General features: G+C 40.6%; 1 protein-coding gene across 1 annotated transcript in view; it reads right to left on the bottom strand.

The window, feature by feature from the left end:
* Nucleotides 1-16,647, bottom strand: part of CERS4 (ceramide synthase 4) — a 39,218-nt gene extending 22,571 nt beyond the window's left edge. Inside the window, exons 1-2 of the mRNA XM_026068968.1 lie at nt 16,626-16,647; nt 3,499-3,672 (exon numbers count right to left, since the gene is read on the bottom strand). Coding sequence (XP_025924753.1) covers nt 3,499-3,672; nt 16,626-16,645 — 194 coding nt within the window. The 5' untranslated portion in view covers nt 16,646-16,647. The remainder of the gene's footprint in view (nt 1-3,498; nt 3,673-16,625) is intronic.
* Nucleotides 16,648-18,826: the final 2,179 nt, after the last annotated feature.

Below are 18,826 nucleotides of genomic sequence, written 5' to 3'. Positions count from 1 at the left end.
CCGCACCCAACTACTACCCAACTTCTTTCAGCTACCACCTAACCCACAGAATCACTAGGTGTTAAAAARATGCAGCTATCTGTCTCAGTATTTCCAAGCTCAGTGGTGAGAAGCCAGCAGCTGCCAAGGAGAGAAGAAAGATGCTGGAGGAAGCAGGGTCTTTCCCAGGTTTAATGTTCAAAACAGGAAGGTGTTTAAACACTATTAAACAGTGCCAGCACGGCAGCCAATGCATTTGCTGAATCAGGGTTTGCAGAAACTGCTCTGGGCTTCTCCTGCATTGCCTCTTAGTATTTTGTTGGGAGTTCTGACAAGGATAAATGACACTAACACATTAGAACATTTCTGAAATCCTAGAACAGATATCACCAGGAGCACAGAATACATCTGGAGAGAGAGAGAGGAAGAGAAAGAGAGAGAGAGAGAGCAAGCAAGCAAGCAAGCCAGCCTTGCACCAGATGTACAGCTGGAAGTAACAGGTGAGGGTAGAAGCACTTGCCAGAGACCAAGCTAAAGCCATCAAAACCAAACTAGTGGCCCAGTTACGTTCTCTGAAATCATAATCATTCTGACCCACAGACCAGACGTACAAAGCTATAAAGTCCAGGCCATCTGCAGGGAGAATGATAAATAACATACACATCATCTCAATCTGCAGTTCTCAAAACTTTGTGCAAATGAGTTTAGACATTGTTGTCCCCTGTAAATATAAGATAATGGAGAAACAGAGGACTTGATTCACACCTCCCATTCATAAAGGGAAGCTTTCTTCCTCAGGATGAACAGAATGTGAAACAGTAAGGACTAAGAATGGGAAAATTTCATGCTGGAATAAATGACCGCAGAGAGTTYGGACAAACAAGAAGCCATCTCAAAACACTGGTTTGCAATTTGCATGGGGAAGATAGTGAAATGATTACAGGTTTCCTGGACCTGTAAAATAGGCTTGAGATATCATCTTTTCTTAAGGGTGTGACAAGAAGCTTTTATTTAATGAAGTTTATGAATCAAAATAGCTTTAAAATAAATGAGTAGGACCAGGCCTGTGGAAACAATCCCAGCTGAGGCAATGCTTGGATGGGAAAGAAAAGATTTTTTTTACCTGACCATGGTCATCCTAAAGTACATGGAAAAGATATTTAAGCTGGCTAGAAGCATTGTGGCAGGAGGAATGGAATGAAAAGAGACAGTCCTAGTCAATGCAGAACATCAGGGTTAATCTCTATCTTCATAGTACCAGTGCGCTGAAGACTGATGGACAGTGCCTGCCTACAGAGGTATTACATCCAGCCATTTTTGCAGATCACTGAGGAAGAAATGTGAGTCACTGTGTTTTAATGATTACCTGCAGCACTTGGTTCCCACATCGGTGGAAATAAGTAGACACTTGTGTCCCCACGAAAAAGTGCAGGATAAAATTCATGAAATTTATGGAATGCACATTAAACTGACTGTTTACAAAGAAGTGATCCATATTCCAAGTTGCATTGTCACAAAATGATTCTTTATGTAGTCATTCAGGCATTTGTTTTTAATAAAAACTCAAATTCTTGCCTGTATTTTTACATAACAACAATCTCGCAGCAGAGCTCAGAATCATTTCAACTTCTAGAAACTTTTCCAAGTTTTCCTTATACCACAGAGACTCTGGAGATGAAAGATGTTTCTAGCCTACAGAGAGGTCTGTTTTCATTTTCTTGTGCAACCACTTTTTATAAAAAGAACAGAATTTTTTAATTGGCATTTTTTCCTCTCTTTTTCTGAGGTTAAAAACTGCTGTAGGTTTTTGCTAAACTATCTCAAAAGAACACCTTGTCAGACAGCAACCAGGAATAGCCAGTTTTCAACCTAGTGAGGACCGTTTTAAAGAATTTTCAAAATCATGAAAAGGGAGTTATTCTGCAGTCTTGGTAATGGCTGATACTATGGTAACTCTCAGTTATCCATGGGCAAACTATGTTGTGTCGCAGATCACATTAACTATAGCTAAATTGCTTCTAGCAACAGCTCCAATTCAGAATCTGTATAGATACCTTTATGAAACTCAGAGCCAATGAACCCTGCAGGATTTCTAGCTATGCCTTTACCATAATCCCCAGATTCGTGTGCTGGAGAGTAATGTGCAAAATCACGGAATCACAGAATGGTTGAGGTTGGAAGGGACCTCTGCAGMTTATCTAGTCCAAGCCCCTGACCCCAAGCAGGATCACCTACAGCAGGTTGCCCAGGACCCTATCCAGGTGGCTTTTGAATATCTCCAAGGATGGAGACTCCACAATCTCCCTGGGAAATCTGTTCTTATGCTCTGTTACTCTCCCAGTAAAGAAGTTTTTCCTTATGTTCAGAAAGAACTTCCTGCATTTCAGTTTGTGCCAGTTGCCTCTTGTCCTATCACTGGGCAACACTGAAAAGAGTCTGGCCCCATCCTTTTTAYACCTTCTCTTCAGATGTTTAAACACATTGATAAGATCCTCCCTCAGTCCTCTCTTCTCCAGGCTGAACAGTCCCAGCTCTCTCAGCCTTTCCTCACATGAGAGATGATCCAGTCCCTTAATCATCTTAGTGGCCCTTTGCTGGACTCCCTCCAGTAGCTTCATATATCTCTTATACAAGGGAGCCCAGAACTGGACACAGTACTCCAGGTGTGGCCTCACCAGGGCTGACTAGAGGGGAAGAATCACCTCCTTTGACTTGCTGGCAATGCTCTTCCTAATGCAGCCCATAAAATACGTAAATGGCTCTGGCCAGAAAGATCCTAGAGCCAGAGTCATTTCTTGTGCTCAACCTGGAAGAAGAAGTTTCAGAGTCTACAAAGGGAAAAAGCAGCAACAAAAGCAGGCCTGGTGATGGAAGGAGAAGAAGAAAAATTCCCAGAACTGGAAGGGGCTGTAGCAAGCCTCAAACCAGAGGAAACAGTTACAAATGTCTCCACATTGTACTCCCAAGGAAATTATACTCCTAAATCCCGAACAGTGATCAGTGAAATCTATACATTCATGTGGCTCTGTAGTGCTGATTCGGAGGTCAGATGACTCAGCTCAGTCTAACTCAGTTTATTCAGGCTTCTTTGTCTGATATCCCAGATCCCAGATCCCCATTACCCAAGATAAAGGAGACCTGACTGTATTTTGGTTGCCTAAGCATTATTTCCACTGCACTCCAGACCCAGAAACAGCAAGTGATGTGCAATAGATCATAAAATAGCTTGCCTTCCTCCTAACACACAAGCATAAACCTAATCTAGGACTAGCCTGCTCTAAGTGTAAGAAGTCACATTAGACCTTAAGGGGAGGGTTTGGGTTCTATGTTCAACGCACTTTATTAGTAATACATATGACTGGAAAGAAACAGCTGAAAAGTCTACCTCAGCAGACACTGTAACTTGGAGTTTCTGTGGACCTCTTCAATCATACACTGGCACAGACAATAAAGCCAGTTTTTGGACCCAAATTGCCAACATTATCCCTAAAAAACCCCAAACAGTACTAAATAACTTACCTTTCAAAGAAACATCGAATGGCAACCAAGATTAAGGCAAAAGGGATGCTGAGCAGAAGATCATGAGGCTGAGGGTAATGGATATCTTCAGACTCTTTCATGTCCTCCCAGGTGATTCCTGGGGGGAGCCAGTATTCATGCTGCCATAGCCATTCATTCAGTGAGCGTGCCATCCTGGAAGGAAAAGCGACCAGAATAAGCTGAGGATATTCTAGTGCACAGCAAACCTGTCAGCACAAGCCAGTGAAGCAAAGGCAGGATTACACCCTAGCTGATGTTGCATCCAGCTATGAAAGCACAGGAGGTGTGGAATGCCTCAGTGCTGAAGGAACTGATAACCTACTCACAGATTTTTATCAGGTACTCAGTGACTGCTGATTCCTGGCACAAAACCAGAAAAGGCTGAAATGGAGCTAAGTGTCTCAGACCTCAGTAGAACAGGATTTTCATTCTCAGCAAGATGTACCATAAAGTTTTGAGTTTAATACTGCATCTTCTTTTCAGGTTCACAGATTCCTTTCCACAGCACTGACAGCTTGGTTTGGTGAGGATGCGGCAAGTCTGCTGCTGTGCTGGCTACCAGCTCTCCTTTTATATGTACATACCCTTAGTTTTTACTCTCTGATCTTTTGTATTTATTTGTTTCTATTTCCACATTGCAATTCCACCAGGCTGGAAGAGAAGGCGATCACATTGTCTGTTCCTTTATGCTAATCATGAATTAGTCTTAGTCTGCTGTGTAACAGAGTCTGAAGAACAAGAGTTAGCACTTAGTCTTAAACACAGACCGCTGGACCTGTGGTGATACAACGGATCACAGCCACTGCACTACGAACAGCAAAAAGCAGGTCTAGTATTTGTCTCCTCTTGTCATAACAGGCATTAAGTTTCTAGTCTATGAATGTAGTGGCCTGGCTGTGGATATCTGAAGATCTGCACTTCCTGAAGGTATCTGGTTGGTCACCAAGAAAGTCTGGGTCTTGTAGCTGCAGTTGCTGTGTGCCTGCTTTGGGACAACACATCTCATACTCCTACACTACGCTGGGATGGAGCAAAAAGGCTGAGTCATATCCTGGAGATGGAGTGTAGGTTTGACACCATTTAATGGTCTAGTCTGGGAACAGCTTCAGTTTGCTAGCTAAAAAGGACATCAAGAATACCTTAGAGAACTTCCTTCCTGCCTCAGCCCTTCAGAAAAGCATTTCTTAGTACAACAGCATTATTAGACAGTCCAGAGACAGCAGGCGTGCTAGGGAAAGTTCCCACAACAGCAAGCTTTGCAGCTACGCAACCAAGACTTCTGTCTCCAGAACACTCTGGAGGGGCTCTCTGTCCCCTGGATTAAATGTGTTTATGGACAAAGAGGGGGAGTATATAAAATAAGTCTTCCGATTTGCTTAAGGGGGATGTTCTTGGATTCAAAGCACTAAAGAAGTAAACAGCCATTATCCAACCTACTGTGATCTGCAAACTATAGACAGGATTGCCTTCCTGGAGGATTTCTGTATCTCTGCAGAGATCTTAACACATTGCAAAAGTATAGAAAAGTGTACAGTATAAAGCAATATATTTATCTTTTGCAATTTAGACAGGCCAAGTTCTCAAGTTGAGGCAGGAAAGCCGAGGACAACAGTGATGTTTCTAAAACACCCTTTTGTTTCTAAACCGCCCTTTGAGAATCCACAAAAAAGCATAAACTGGCCAACTTCTTTTTCAAAAGTCCTTTATGCCTCACAGAACATCCTGCACTATTAGCAGCAGCTTTGTAGTAATAGATAGCAATAAGCCCCCCAGCTCTGAATACAGGTGTAACAAAAAGACAGCCTATTCCACATAGAAGAGTTCAGCAAGAACAAAGGAAAAAACCCAACCCCCTGCAAAGCACTCCCCCATACCTGACACTGAACAGATTAGCATTAGGATTTCACAGACAGTGAACATTATAGTTTAGGCTGAAAGAACAATACTACACTGGTAGTAGAATATACATGTAAAGATGAAACCAAGAAAAGAAAAGTATCACGGTTATGTCATGGTGACAGGGGAGGGCAAGGCTTGGCCATTTACTCAGTCTACATACTGCGACAGGATAAGGCACTCGATATATAATCCAGCAAAGCTCCTTGAGGTAAACAGTTAGAGAAGGTATCAAAGCAACTGGACTTTGTGCAGTCCAGCAGCCCTGTCCACTGCATTTACATTGTTAAATCTTGCCTTTCCTAGTTTTTTTTTTTTACCTTGATGGTCTCATCTGAATCTTTAGAATGCCAAAGGTCTCTCTTGTCAGGCTGTACTGAACTGCTCCAAGGAAAGCAGAAATTGCTGGGCTRGCCAGAAGGAATGGAATTGCAGTATCTATACGCTGCAGCAGAGAATAGCACTATTGGGCTCCATGAACCCTGAGCCAGAGATAAGTAATGCTACTACACTTAAAGCACTTGGGGACATACTTATTTATATATAGTTTCAGTTTCAAAGCAGAATCGTTTGAGAAGCAGCACAGCATCTAGCTAGAAAGATTACTCCTTGTCTCATAGCTAAAATGGATGAGCAGGTTTGCCCAGAAATAACTGTTGCCTACATCTTCAAAGAGTTATTTTGCTGTTTTTCTTACAGAACTATTCCAAGCAAAACATTTATATATATATGCACAAATATAAATTTACATACATGAATATAGGAGATGAGGGTGGGGGAGAGCGAGAGAGAAAAGACCCACAAGTCTTAGGAAAGAATGGGGTAATTACGCTCTCGCTCTGAAGAAGTCTAGGTGTAGGTATCAGGCCTACAGTTTTTAACTACAGCATAAGCCAGACGTTACTGCATTAGGCACTGTTCACTGTTTACACCCTACACAGGAATATAAGACAAACCGCCATAATAAAAAAAAATTACATTGGAGTTTTTAATTTGCATTGATTAATCAATCTTCCCTTCCCGCTCCCCCCTGCCTTAATGTTAGCACAACAAATACTGGTAACTTAGATATTACAGCCATTTTGGTCTTTGATGCAGGAATTATGACCCCAGTAACACAGTACTTCCAACTTCTTTGCAAATTCCAACATACTAATCCACTAACTTGTTTCCTCCTCCTCCCTACATGCACCCACTTAATTTTAAGAACATCCAGGACTGCGCTTAGCCACTTTCAGCTTTTTGCTATCACAGGCAACAGTAATTCCTCAAATAAAGGTACCAAGCTGTATTACAGATGTCTCAATGTTTTTGCACCAATTACTCATACTGGAAAGCTGTTCCTAAACCTTACCCTCTGGTGGATACAAATCAACTACAAGCAAGAATTTTAATGCCATATATTTTTTGTATTAACATGGGGTTTTAGTTTAAACAAGCTCTTCTTACCATTTATAGATCAATATTCTTCTCTCAGCCTTCATTTGTCTAAGCTAAACAGGCCAAATGCTTCTAATCCTCTCTCATACCTAACTAGAACCAGAGAAATGGAAAACCTTTCTTTGCACATTCCTTTGTTTATGACGAGACTGTGAACAGGATTTCAGAGAGGAGTGTCTGGCAGTTACATCCCTGCTTTGTAATATAAATTTCTGTTATTAGTCCCCAAACACACAGCTCTGCACTTTGTACTATTAAATGTCACCTCATTTCTATTACTCTGGCCTTCCAGTTCTTGATCATACCATAGAGGCCACATTGTCTAAAGAAGAATTATGCAAGTTTGTGTATGGACAATGCCACAGGTACAAACATCCCCAAAGTGGCTCTTGGCCAAGCTGTTTAGGTCTGCCAAGTCTTATTAGCTTAAGTGCACCATCATGCTAACTATACTGCTGCCAGAACTAGCACAGGTATTCTTATAGTAGACTCCCTGGTACAGCCAGTTCTCCCAGGACTTTAATTAGCTGCCGCCACCACCACCACATTAGTGCCACAGGGGAAATTACTAGTTAATGCAGAAGCACACCACCATATGGATGCAATTATATTCCTTCTAGATCCAAGTTGCTTTATTGTTTGCATGGGGCTACTGCTGAAATAATTAAAAAAGGCCTCTTAAATCTTGATATGCTGGACAGCAAAACGGAGAGTCTCTTCCTGGCTTTCTGAGAGCCACTTGGGGTCTAGAAACTGAGTCCTACGTGTATTTATACAGGTTCCCTGTTTTTTCAGATTGGAAGAGCTGCTGTATTCCAATCCTCCTCTTGTCCGTGCTTCCTGAATTTGGCTTATCACACATTTTATGCATTGGAACCTTCAATTAATTTAAGAAATCAATCATYCAAGAATTCTATGAGTAAATTCCCTCCTGATAGTTCTTCTAGTCCGTTTCTTACCTGCCTTACACTTCTCATAATCCTGGTGTTTTCCACTTTAACTACTTGTTATAGCACCACAAGGGAAGACACAAGTTCAGACACGAAACTTACCACACCTCTCTTACCCAGAAATAAGTGATTTTATCAAAGAAAGCTCACAGATTAGTATGATATAGGCTATCTTTTGTAAACTCATGTTATATTTAATCTCTTTATATCAGTCTCCAGGTTCCCCTCCCCACCTCAAATTTATTATAGTTGCTGGGATCATTTTTCCTTCTAGCATATATCAAACATTGTTACCAAAGATTTGGTGATATGTACAGATTAAAAATCTTTGCTCCAAAATGCTTAATTACATGTATCATTTGTTTTGGCATGCCGAGATGGAGATTAGCTATCCAGTCTTCCGCTTGATGGGAATACATTAACCCTTTTCAAATTTCATGTCAGCTTGGATATGTTCATTTCCATTTCCTTACCTCTGTAAACTATCYTGGGGTTGCACCTATTTTCTGACATCCCCTTATCTATAGCAATATTCTCCTTTGCCTGAAACCCTGCTCTCTGCCTATCCCTTTGTCAGTTCTTCCACCATTTTAGTTTAAAGCTTTTCTTGCCCAGCAAGTGGATTTAAGTATAGATGGACAGTGTCCAAGGGGCTCATCTGAAATTTATCATTTAGGAAAAGTGCCTTTCTAAGAATGTCCTCCCATGGCAAAAAAATCCAAATCTTTCCTTATAGTTCCAGTCCTTGAACCATCTGTTGACCTTCACTCTCTTGGCATGCCTTGTCCTCGTTCTCTTAGTCTAAGTAACTTTCTTACAAAAACCACCACCCTCTATACCTTCATTTCTTTTAACTTCTTTTGGAGTTTACTACAAGTCTGCTTGCTCTGGCCACAACTGATACAGAATACACAGTCACGTGGACTGAATCTGGTATGAATTTTTGGTCCTTCTCCTTTTACCTGCAGCTAATTCTGCTTTATTCTTCTTATATCCCCCAGCTTTTTCATCTTTTTCTCTTGATATTTTGAATGCCCATTTCTTTTCCCTAAAAGCTCAACTTCTGGCAGATTCTTCCCTCCATTTTTGTGTGAAATAAGCCTGTCCTTCAATTCAAACTAGTAGGAAAGAAACAAAAAGTCTCCTTCCCTTTGTAGTCCTCAACACTATGTTGTCTCGGGGTCCCACTCCTCATCCAGACCTTGTTCTCCACATTCTCTATTTTAGAAGCTGGCTGAAAATTTGAGATGATTTGTGCTGCCTTGTCTCTTCAGTAGTGATCAGTGAACTTCTTCCTGATGTTCTCCTCCCTCAGATCTTCCAGCTGACATTTCCTATCAAATTAATTCATGTCTGTTGCCCACCTAAGAATAAATTCATWTTGCAATTCTTCATCCAGTCTTTTTCAATGAACCTTTCACTATCTGTTCACTTTCACTATTAGTCAAATAGCAGTTTGATTCTTTACTTCTAACTTCAAAGTACAAAGGGGAAATTCCCTTCCACAGCCCCTRTGATGAAGAAAACGCCTCTTCTCAGCTCACTGACAGTGTGTTATGGTCCTTGGTGGCTAAACTTTCCAGCTTTTCACCAACATTAGCCCTGTCTCATACTTTGATCTGGCTGGTCATGTGGGGCTCTGTCAAAGGCAGCAATTTTCATTCATACCCTCCCTCATCTGGGAGACCTCTCTCCCAGAAAAGTATACACCCCCAAATAGCTGCTACAAGCTGAAAATAAAACTGCAGCAAACAAATTTGCTTATCTAGGTCTCCAATGAATACTCCTCTCTTCTTCCTTACCCAGCATAAATTACTTATAAACTTCCATACCTTGTGCTCCGCCTGCCAGCGTCTTGGGTTGTTAGGCTCCTGTGACTGCCGAGTGTTTGGCTCTGAAGTAGACTGCCAGGTCTGACTGACAGCATGGGCTTCAGGCTGATGYCAGGCATCCACGTCAGAATGCAAATCACACAGCTCTTCTCACTCCAACATTCCTTGCTGAGGAACCGTTTCTTCTCTCAAATCCTCTTCTCTCCAGCTCCAGGGAAAAAAATCTCTTTCAGCACCTTGACTGGCCTTCTTCCCCATCTCCTAGTCTTCAGAGCAAAAGAAAATGCTGCCACAGAGTGAAATCTAAGTCATGGGGCCACAGCCTCTTTTACATACAGATCTGGGAACAAGTCCCATCTTTGATATCACAGATGCTGACAGGACCATAAATTTCATAGACTCATAGAATATTTTAGGTAGGAAGTGGCCTCTGGGGTCTCTGGTCCAACACCCTCCTCCAAACAGGTCCAATTAGAGCAGGTTGCTCCATGCCACATCCAGTCAAGCTTTGAATATTTTCAAGGACAGAGATTCCACAGTCTCTCTGGGTCCCTCATCCAGGGTTTGACTACTATCAGAGTAAACACTTTTTTCCTTACGCATAGTCAGAATTTTCCATGTTCCAACTTGTGTCAGTTGCATCTCAGCCTATCGCTGTGCACCTCTGAGAAGAGTCTGGCTCTACCTTCTCTGTACCATTAGGTAGCTGCAGACAGCAATCAGATCCCTTCCCTTTGCCTTCTCTTCTCCAGGCTGAACAAACCAAGTTCCCTCAGCCTCCTGTGCTCCAGTCTCCAACCGTCTTGATGGCCTCTGCTAGACTCRTTCCAGTATGTCAATGACTTTCTTGAACTGGGAAGCTGCCAGGGCACATTGTTGACTCATGATCAGCTTGCTGTCCATCAAGACACTCAGGTCTTTTTCTGAAAAGCCGCTTTTTATCCAGTTTACACCCAACCTATCCTGTTGCATGGGGTTATTCCATCCTAGGGGGCAGAATTTATCATTTGCCTTTGCTGAACTTCATGGGGTTGCTGTCAGTCCCTTTCTCTAGCTCACTGAAGTTCCTCTGAACAGCAGCCCTGTTCATCAACTGCTCCCTCCAGATTGGTATCATCCATGAACTGAGAGTGCACTCATCCTATCAACCAGATCATTAATGAAGACATAAAACATAATTCATTTCCACAGATTCTGCTATTAGGCCCAGGTTCACTGAGGTCAAACCTTACCAGGAAAAATTAAGGCCAGAAAAAGACAYTGAGTACCTTAGTYTTTTCCATATCTCTGGTCATAAGGTCCTCTGCCCTGCTGAGCCATGGGCCCACATTTTCTTTAGTCTTCCTTTTGCTGCCAATGTACTTAGAGAAGCCCTGCTGGTTACCCTTCACATCCCTCACTCCAGTTGAGCTTTGGCTTTCCTATCCCTATCCTTGCATGCTTGGGCAATGCCTCTATATTCCTACTGGCTAGCCCAAACCCACTTCCATCTTCTTGATATTCCGTTCTGTGTCTGAGTTCAGTCAAGAGTTCTGTAAAAACAAGCACTTACAATCCTACTTTCTCTCATGCTTCTAAAGCTGCTGGCCAGTGCTTCAAGCCCTGGCAAGCCTGTTCCTCTGCTGGTAGGACTGAGGTCTAAGGAGATTGGTAGCTCCAGTAGAAAGCCGAGCAACAGGGCTAAGCATGAATTGTTATAGATGCTGTCTGTATGTAATGTGGTGGGGAACCACCCGCTCTAAACACACATTMTTTGCAAAACTGATAGAGGCTTTTTCACAGATTTGGGGAGGAGAATGCGACTAAAAGGAATCACACACTGTGAGAATACACACTGAATATGGTTCAAAACATCAAGCATGAAAAAATAACAACTATGTGAGATCTTCAAGACTCTTCCGAAGGCAAGCTCTGGAGGTTACAACCCAGGCTCTGTGCATGGAGATTCATATGCTGGAGAAATAGGAATGGTCTGCCCAGAACCTTTTGATACAATACATGCCCCAGACATCTTTTCTACCCTCAAATGAAAATTTTCAACTGATTATCACTATCCCTGTTATTCAGAAATCACAAATCAGGCCTGAAAAAGTTTAATGTCAACTTAAAAACGTGAAAAATAAAAAGCAGGTAGTGGGTTCAAGTTTCCAAGTCTTAGGCCATACTCAGATCACATCTTCAAACTTCTTGATGCAGCCATGAATGCTAGTACATTTTTTTATAGTGTAAGCTGAGATTCTAATACAATTTCATAAATCAGGATTTGAAAAGGAGAATTAAAATACTTCATGGCTTTCAATAAAGTCTCTTTCATAAATGCTCACGTGACAGTGTAATGCTTGTCCAGTGTGACACTTGATCTTTTAAAGCATAAATATTTCTGAATAAACACATCGTTCTGGTCTGAAGGCTCTCTATTAACCTGTCCTCTAAGAATCACCCTTGGCAAGCCTTTCTGTTCTCTTACAGGCAAGCTCAACTACATATTTGGTTCTCAGTTCATGGCAGCTCTCAGAAGCTCTTCATCCCTAGCTTCATCTAGAATTCCTATATCCCTGCAGTCCAAAGCTTCACCAATTTTTCTTTTCCTGTTCCTTGTTTATAGAGTCAACCAAYCCCTAGGGTGAGTCAAGTTGTCAGTTATCCTTCACTATCCCCCAAATGATCCATTTCCCCAAATATGTGTTTTCTAATCCACCACACCAGCAACCATGATCTGAGAAACTGTCTGTCACTAGCAATGCTGTGACATTCAGCTCAGCTAAGTGAAGCACTGAATGCCTGAACTGCTAACGCTAGGTCAAAATGAGGGAATCAGTTATGACAAATAAGGAAACAGGAGGATAAAGGAACAGATGCATATGACTTCTATACCRCAGATACACTAAAGATAAAACATCAGAGTGGAAGTGGATCATCTTGAATGCCAACACAAAATAAAAAGGCACTTATCTGTCATTCCAGAYAAACTGAATTTGTCTTCATGAAGTTGAGAGAGACATCCTATACTACAACCTAGCACATCTGAAAGATGCAAAGCATGACTTTTTTGCACAGTCTTTTTTCTCCTCCCTTGCACAGGAATCACACAGGCTTTAATTACCTTGCACCAGCTGGTTTTGATTTTAATATCAACAGTTCCATCAGTTTCCCAGGTTTTTGTTCCCACAAACTCACCAGGCTGTTCCAAAGCTTAGAGAGAAAACTGAAATTTAATTACTGTATAATTAGATTTTTTAATGATACTCATACCTTTAAAACTAGTGTTTTTATTTTCCCTTCMTTTCAAAAAGACAAAATGTAAAACCTTATCTGAGAATATCTACATTCCCAATATTACATAAGTAAAATAAATTAAAAACATTGTCTGAACAAGAAACAGAAACTGATATAAAGATTTCCCTTTCCCTTTCTCCAAAATTAAAAGAAGTGTTTCACTTTTTATAATTATTACTGCTTAATTAGTAATGCAATCTATCATATGAGGATGCTTTAAAAAAAAAAGCTGATTTGAATATGAACTGTTAATTCTTAATTAGCACAGATAACTTAAAAGCACTCTAACATGGATAGTGTRTAAATCAAAAAGTAAAACTCTAAGTTCTTCCAACAGGGACTGCCCTTCTTTGTTCTTTTTTGGAATAGTATCTAATGTCAGGGGATCCTGTCCACAACTGTGCTTTAGGCATTATATAAACAAATCATTATCAGCCAGTATATTATTTGTCATGATACTTATTGCTGAAACCAGACTGCGGTATTTATCTAGCAATTTTGGCATTTGGTTTCTCAGTTTGACTTGGGATGGGACCATTTTAACGAGCAGTCTGGCAGAACGGAGACAGAGCATTTGCTTCTGACTACCTAGCCTGGGTGGTCTTCTCTGTCTTTTATTAACCCAAAGTCCCTCCGTAAGCTGCATGTTCTGCCTCCTGCTCTGCTAATCAGGAGTCCTTGCGTTACGCTGCAGATGTAAGCCATGGGACTRTGGCAGATGATTCAAACACCACATTTATTCCACGCTGGGCCAGTCTCTCCGCATTAAATACATTAATTTATCTTCACTGCAGCCACCTGTTCCGCCCTGCCTGAGCTGAGACAATCATACCTATATCAGTTACAGAAAGTGAATAAGCCAACCTGGAGCGCAAGCCAGAATGTCAGTCACAGCCATTTGGATCTCGCTGTACAAAGTTAACATCTCTGGCTCTCACAGCAGAGCCCTGACACATGCTGGCTGAGCTCAGGGTTTATTTTTAAAACACARATACTGGGACACTTTCTTCTTACTTCAATTCACTGCAAGCTGTTTTAATTACTAAGGCAAAATAACATTACAAAGAGATCACATCAAATTCAGGAATTCTGCCTTCATGTTTTTACTGTAGCATCATCTCTAAACACAAAAATTCCTCTGATCTTTTCTTTGAAAACATTAAACACAACCTCTGACATAACATCCTCCAATTCCCCCAGAAGAAAGATATCTTTCATATATACATGAAGAAAAGACAGATGGACAATTGAGAAGCAGTTCCCAAAAAAGTTCTGATAGTACCTCAATGGGTAAAAATAATTCTGCTTATTATAGAAAAAATAACCGGAGCAGAGCCCATAATTTCCCTCTTTCAAGACTTTTTTTGCCTTACATATTTTGATTCAGGGCATCAGCACTCGTTATGTTGGAAGGCATATGCCATGCCTGTGTCTGTGGCCATCTGTGCGACAAACCCACAAAGCAAAGTATAGGAAGAATACCCTGATTTTTTGAAACTGACTTTTAAAACAAAGAAACTAGTCATCAAAAACGATTTCCATAAAAGTTGAATCAATCTTGAAGTTAACTGAATTACCACATTTAGACTTCTTGAACATATTTTCTATTTATTCAGATGACAGCTACTCTTGAATTAAGTAAAGGAAGAGCATACTGGAAAAAGGAGTGGAGAATATGCATTGGATTCTCAACATGGCTAAGCTATTAACTGAGTATGTAATTATGGACAAATCATGCTGAGGTGTATTCCTCAGGAAACAGGAATACACCACAACAATTATCCCCAAAAGAAAAAACAGCCRTCAGTACATTTTCAAAACTGGGAAAACAATGACATTTGATTTCTCTTTACTTAGGAAGAACTTGTCATGAAATGCCAGTGGAATTAAAACCTTTGATACAGACACACCAGAGGTTAATACAGGCATCTTATGCACCCACAGTAAAATGAAAGCCTTTGTTGCAAAGAGAAGGGAAGTCAAAGACATGGAACAAGGAGTTGCAATATATTGCAGCAACCTGGGGAAAAGAGCCTACAGTTGTCTGCAGCTGTCTGTATGTACATCTGTGTGAAAGACCAAGACCACCACTGAGTCACATCATGGGTACATATGTTTGAGAGCAGGATCAGGGAGAGTAGTTCTATTTTTTTCCTGTGACAGCAAGGATGTAACTGGTGGAGATCACTGCATTGCACAGCTTAGTCCTTTATGGTAGCTCTACAACAGATACTAGTTTCGGTTAGGCAATGGCTCCTGGAACTGAGCTCCCCTACGTGATAAACAACAAGCCCCTCTGAAGACTATGAAGCGGTGGTACAACTACAGAACCCATACTGTGCATGCCAGGGCTCTACACCCCGCTGGGCAAGGATGCAGGGCCTCAGCTCCTGGTAGAGTTTCCCAGGTGCCTCTATATCAGATATACTCCAGATCTAGAGATTGTATGAGCTGGAGCCTAACACAATCTGTAGTGTGCTGCATTACAATGAAAATATTGTCATAAATTCTAAACCTATGACATATTCCACTGCAGATGTGTCTGCAATATCCAGTTACTCTATTAATATTAACTAAAATCAGGATAATTCAGTTTACTAGTAGGGAATAATTACATGATTTTTGTTTTTTAAAAAGCAGTCTACTTTTAAGTAGGTAAGGTATCAGATTAAGTCTCCTAGCTTTCCCTTCCTATTCAGGTGAAAGTAYAGGTTTTCTCCTACAGGGAAGAAATTTGGAATGGACATTAGAGATACAAGCAGGAGACAACATACAGAGTACAACAACCATGCTGACAGTGGGAATCCCATTACACTTTTGTTCTTATCCACAGGCTCTATCCTCACTGCTAAAGTAGAGTCAGCTCCAAACTGTTTATACTAGGATTTTAGTGTGTACTAGTTATCTAGTTATGTCACATCAATGTTAGAATGCCTCCAAAGAAGCCACATTAAAAAAAAAAAAGGGATCTTCCAGATAATTGCTGTGAGTTATGAACTCAACTTTCAGCATTTCAGAAAACAAGCATACATAACTTAGAACCCACAGAACAGAAAAACAAGATGAACTATTTGTTTTGGCTTATGGATGTTAGCCCTTTGAGCTTTTATAATCTTCATTCTTGTAAGTTTGCTTTCACCTAAACAAAGCCAAAGACTGAAGCAGAGATGAACACAGCAAGGGAGGAAACAGCCGCGTTTCCTTTAAGATTATATCAATGGGTGGAGAGATCTCCCTACTATCCTTAAAACAAAACTGCTGTTCTTTCCAGAGCAAAAATACCCACCTCCTGTCACAGGTTCATGACAGCTAAAGCCAACGTAAACCAACACTGCTATCAAAGAATAGGTCCAGGTCTCCACTGTTCCTGACCTGTTCATTCCCATCAGTGTCACTACCTTCCTATACTCCACAGAAGTGTATGTGACGCCTCACAGTGAACAAGGCCGAGAAAAAGATCTGGGTTAAAACTAAACCTTTTTTGTACTCGGAGTTGATTTTCCCTCACAACAGTTCCCTAAAGCGAATCTACCTGGCTTCAAAAATGTTTGAGCTGGCTCAAGGAAAGGGATGACACAAAACCAGAACCAGTGGCTTGGGGCAGGGCAAAGGTGTGACTTCTCTCTAAAGGAACGCCAGCTTAAACCGATCAAACTGGCATTGCAGAAAGCATCTCCGTTGTGTTCCAAACGTCGCAACTGCAACACCATACCTGAAAATATCCAGATTCATGTCATGAAGTCCCTATTGACCTCTGCAAAAGGAACCTGAAAAAAAGAAAAAAAACAATTTAAGCCTAAATATTTTATATATAAAGCACAAAACAAATTCTGATTGTATGTATTCAACTAATTGCAGGGATCCTCAGCATAACATCACATAAATCCCCCTATACCTGTATTTCTCTCATATCTCTCTTAGGGTTGAGTAGCAAGCGTGTAAAACTTTCCCTTACTCATCTCTGACCAGGAAAGATTGTGTACGATTACATTCTTGCTATGTTTTACTCTCTCACAGGAAAAGTAGATATCAATTAAGATCTTAAGATTCCCTGAGAGATTTTTGGTTTTAAATCACTTCTGAAGTCTTGACAAAACATTATAACACAGAGACATAGCAACTCAGCTGCTAAAGAATGGATGTTAAATCACTTAATCTGCTGTAAGCATCGGTCACAAAAGAAACTCGTTTGTATTAGCTGTGTGCAGCACTCTCCAGAATGAGAAGTCCCCTGGTTATAACTACCTTGGAAGAAAATGAAGGAAAACTCGGAAGCATGTCTAGATGGCTACAGGCTTACCACTTACAGCTGTACTGGCTAAACAACCAGTTATCACAATCTTTACTCACAAGAAGGAATAACTATTCTGCAGTTTGATTTTTTTGTATCAAGCCCATATACGCTGCTTCCTAGGAGCAGAGAATGCAGAAACGAAAGTTCTACAAAATCTTTCAGYTCCTTTCCTAGCCTGTGGAGTATTGCTCTCTGGTGTACATATTTCAGAAAAGAAGAGGAACTTGTCTAAAGCTATGAGCCGCAAAGCAAATTTGTCTCCAAAATATCTGCAGGGGAGAGTTCAGAATATCTTAAGAGCTGCTGTTACAATACACAATTAAAATTTRGAAAACAATATTAATTTTCCATCCGAAACCAGAAGTTTGACAATACACTGCTGATACCTTGTTTTCACAAAGGCTTTTCAAATCAAGCTTTTACAAACAGGTGTATTCTTGATTGTTTAAAAACTTCTCTGCACTCAGCTTTCCCAAATTTTTGTAAATTCTCAGAAACAAAATGAAACATATGAACAGTTGGCAAAGTAGAGTCAGGTTGGTACATTCTAGCTTGACCATATCCAGGTTCAGGAAGAACTAGAAAAGTGAGAAAATAAGAAATAAGAAAATCTGCTACAGCTCTAAATTGAGGTCTCGAGGTAAATCTTAATTTAATATCTACAGCTGGAAAAAAGATTCAGAGCCAGAGCTGGTATTATCCTTCTGACAGCTGTGTAGTTTCTTCTATTTTTCTCATGCTAAACAGTGATTTCCAAATGAAGACCCAGGTAAAATTTGTCTGAGGACTAATGTACTAACATTTATTAAGGTTTCAGAGTTTTCAGATATTTGGGCTTCACCTGGATACTCCTGTACTGTCAGTTGTCTTTGCTTCTATCTATCTGCCACATAATGCTACTAAAAACATAGAGCCCTGAGAATTTATGGCCTATTCAGAAATCTTCAGATAAGGAATGTCTCTATAACGGACTTATCCTGGCTAAATCAACCAGTAAAATGCCCTTTAATCTTTCTTAAAGGCATCTGTCAATGTACATGGAATGTACTCGTACAACTGAGTTTCCCATGTGTATGGCACTAAGAGCTGTCAACTGTCCTGCTACAGGCAGGAGCTTATTTTCAGGTTTTTCTTGACATATAATGAGTGCTCCCAAGTCTGTGATACCAGGGACCATTAGTAAAAAACAGCTCAAGCTGTAACAGCACTGTATATATCTCAAGGGGCAGAAGGCAGTTAGATTTTCCTGATGCTTTTTTGCTAAGGGTTCTTCTTGGGTTCAAGAACGTAATCAAAGATTGAGCATCAGTTATCCTTCACAAAAGTTCTCAATACAACGAATCACCGATAAAGTGATTTTTGTGTTTACTGGACACCACCAGGTCTATAAAAAATAGGCTATTGTCATTATACTGACTCTTCACACTCTTTCTCTCCTTCAGACCAGTATCATTTAAGTTCTCCATCCAAAAGGATGTCAGAAAACCACAAATAAGCTTTCAAACAACAATAAAAGTGCCTTCCATCAAGCTGGTGACCGCATGAAGAGAAAAAAAAAAAGGAATTTCCTCATGTGCAGAAGGGAGGAAGTGGTATTAAAAAGAAACTTACTTTCTCTA

This window comes from Apteryx rowi, unplaced genomic scaffold (genome assembly GCF_003343035.1).
Source record: "Apteryx rowi isolate R43461 unplaced genomic scaffold, aptRow1 scaffold_283, whole genome shotgun sequence".
NCBI lineage: Eukaryota > Metazoa > Chordata > Aves > Apterygiformes > Apterygidae > Apteryx > Apteryx rowi.
This window is presented reverse-complemented; position numbering and strand designations above follow the sequence as displayed.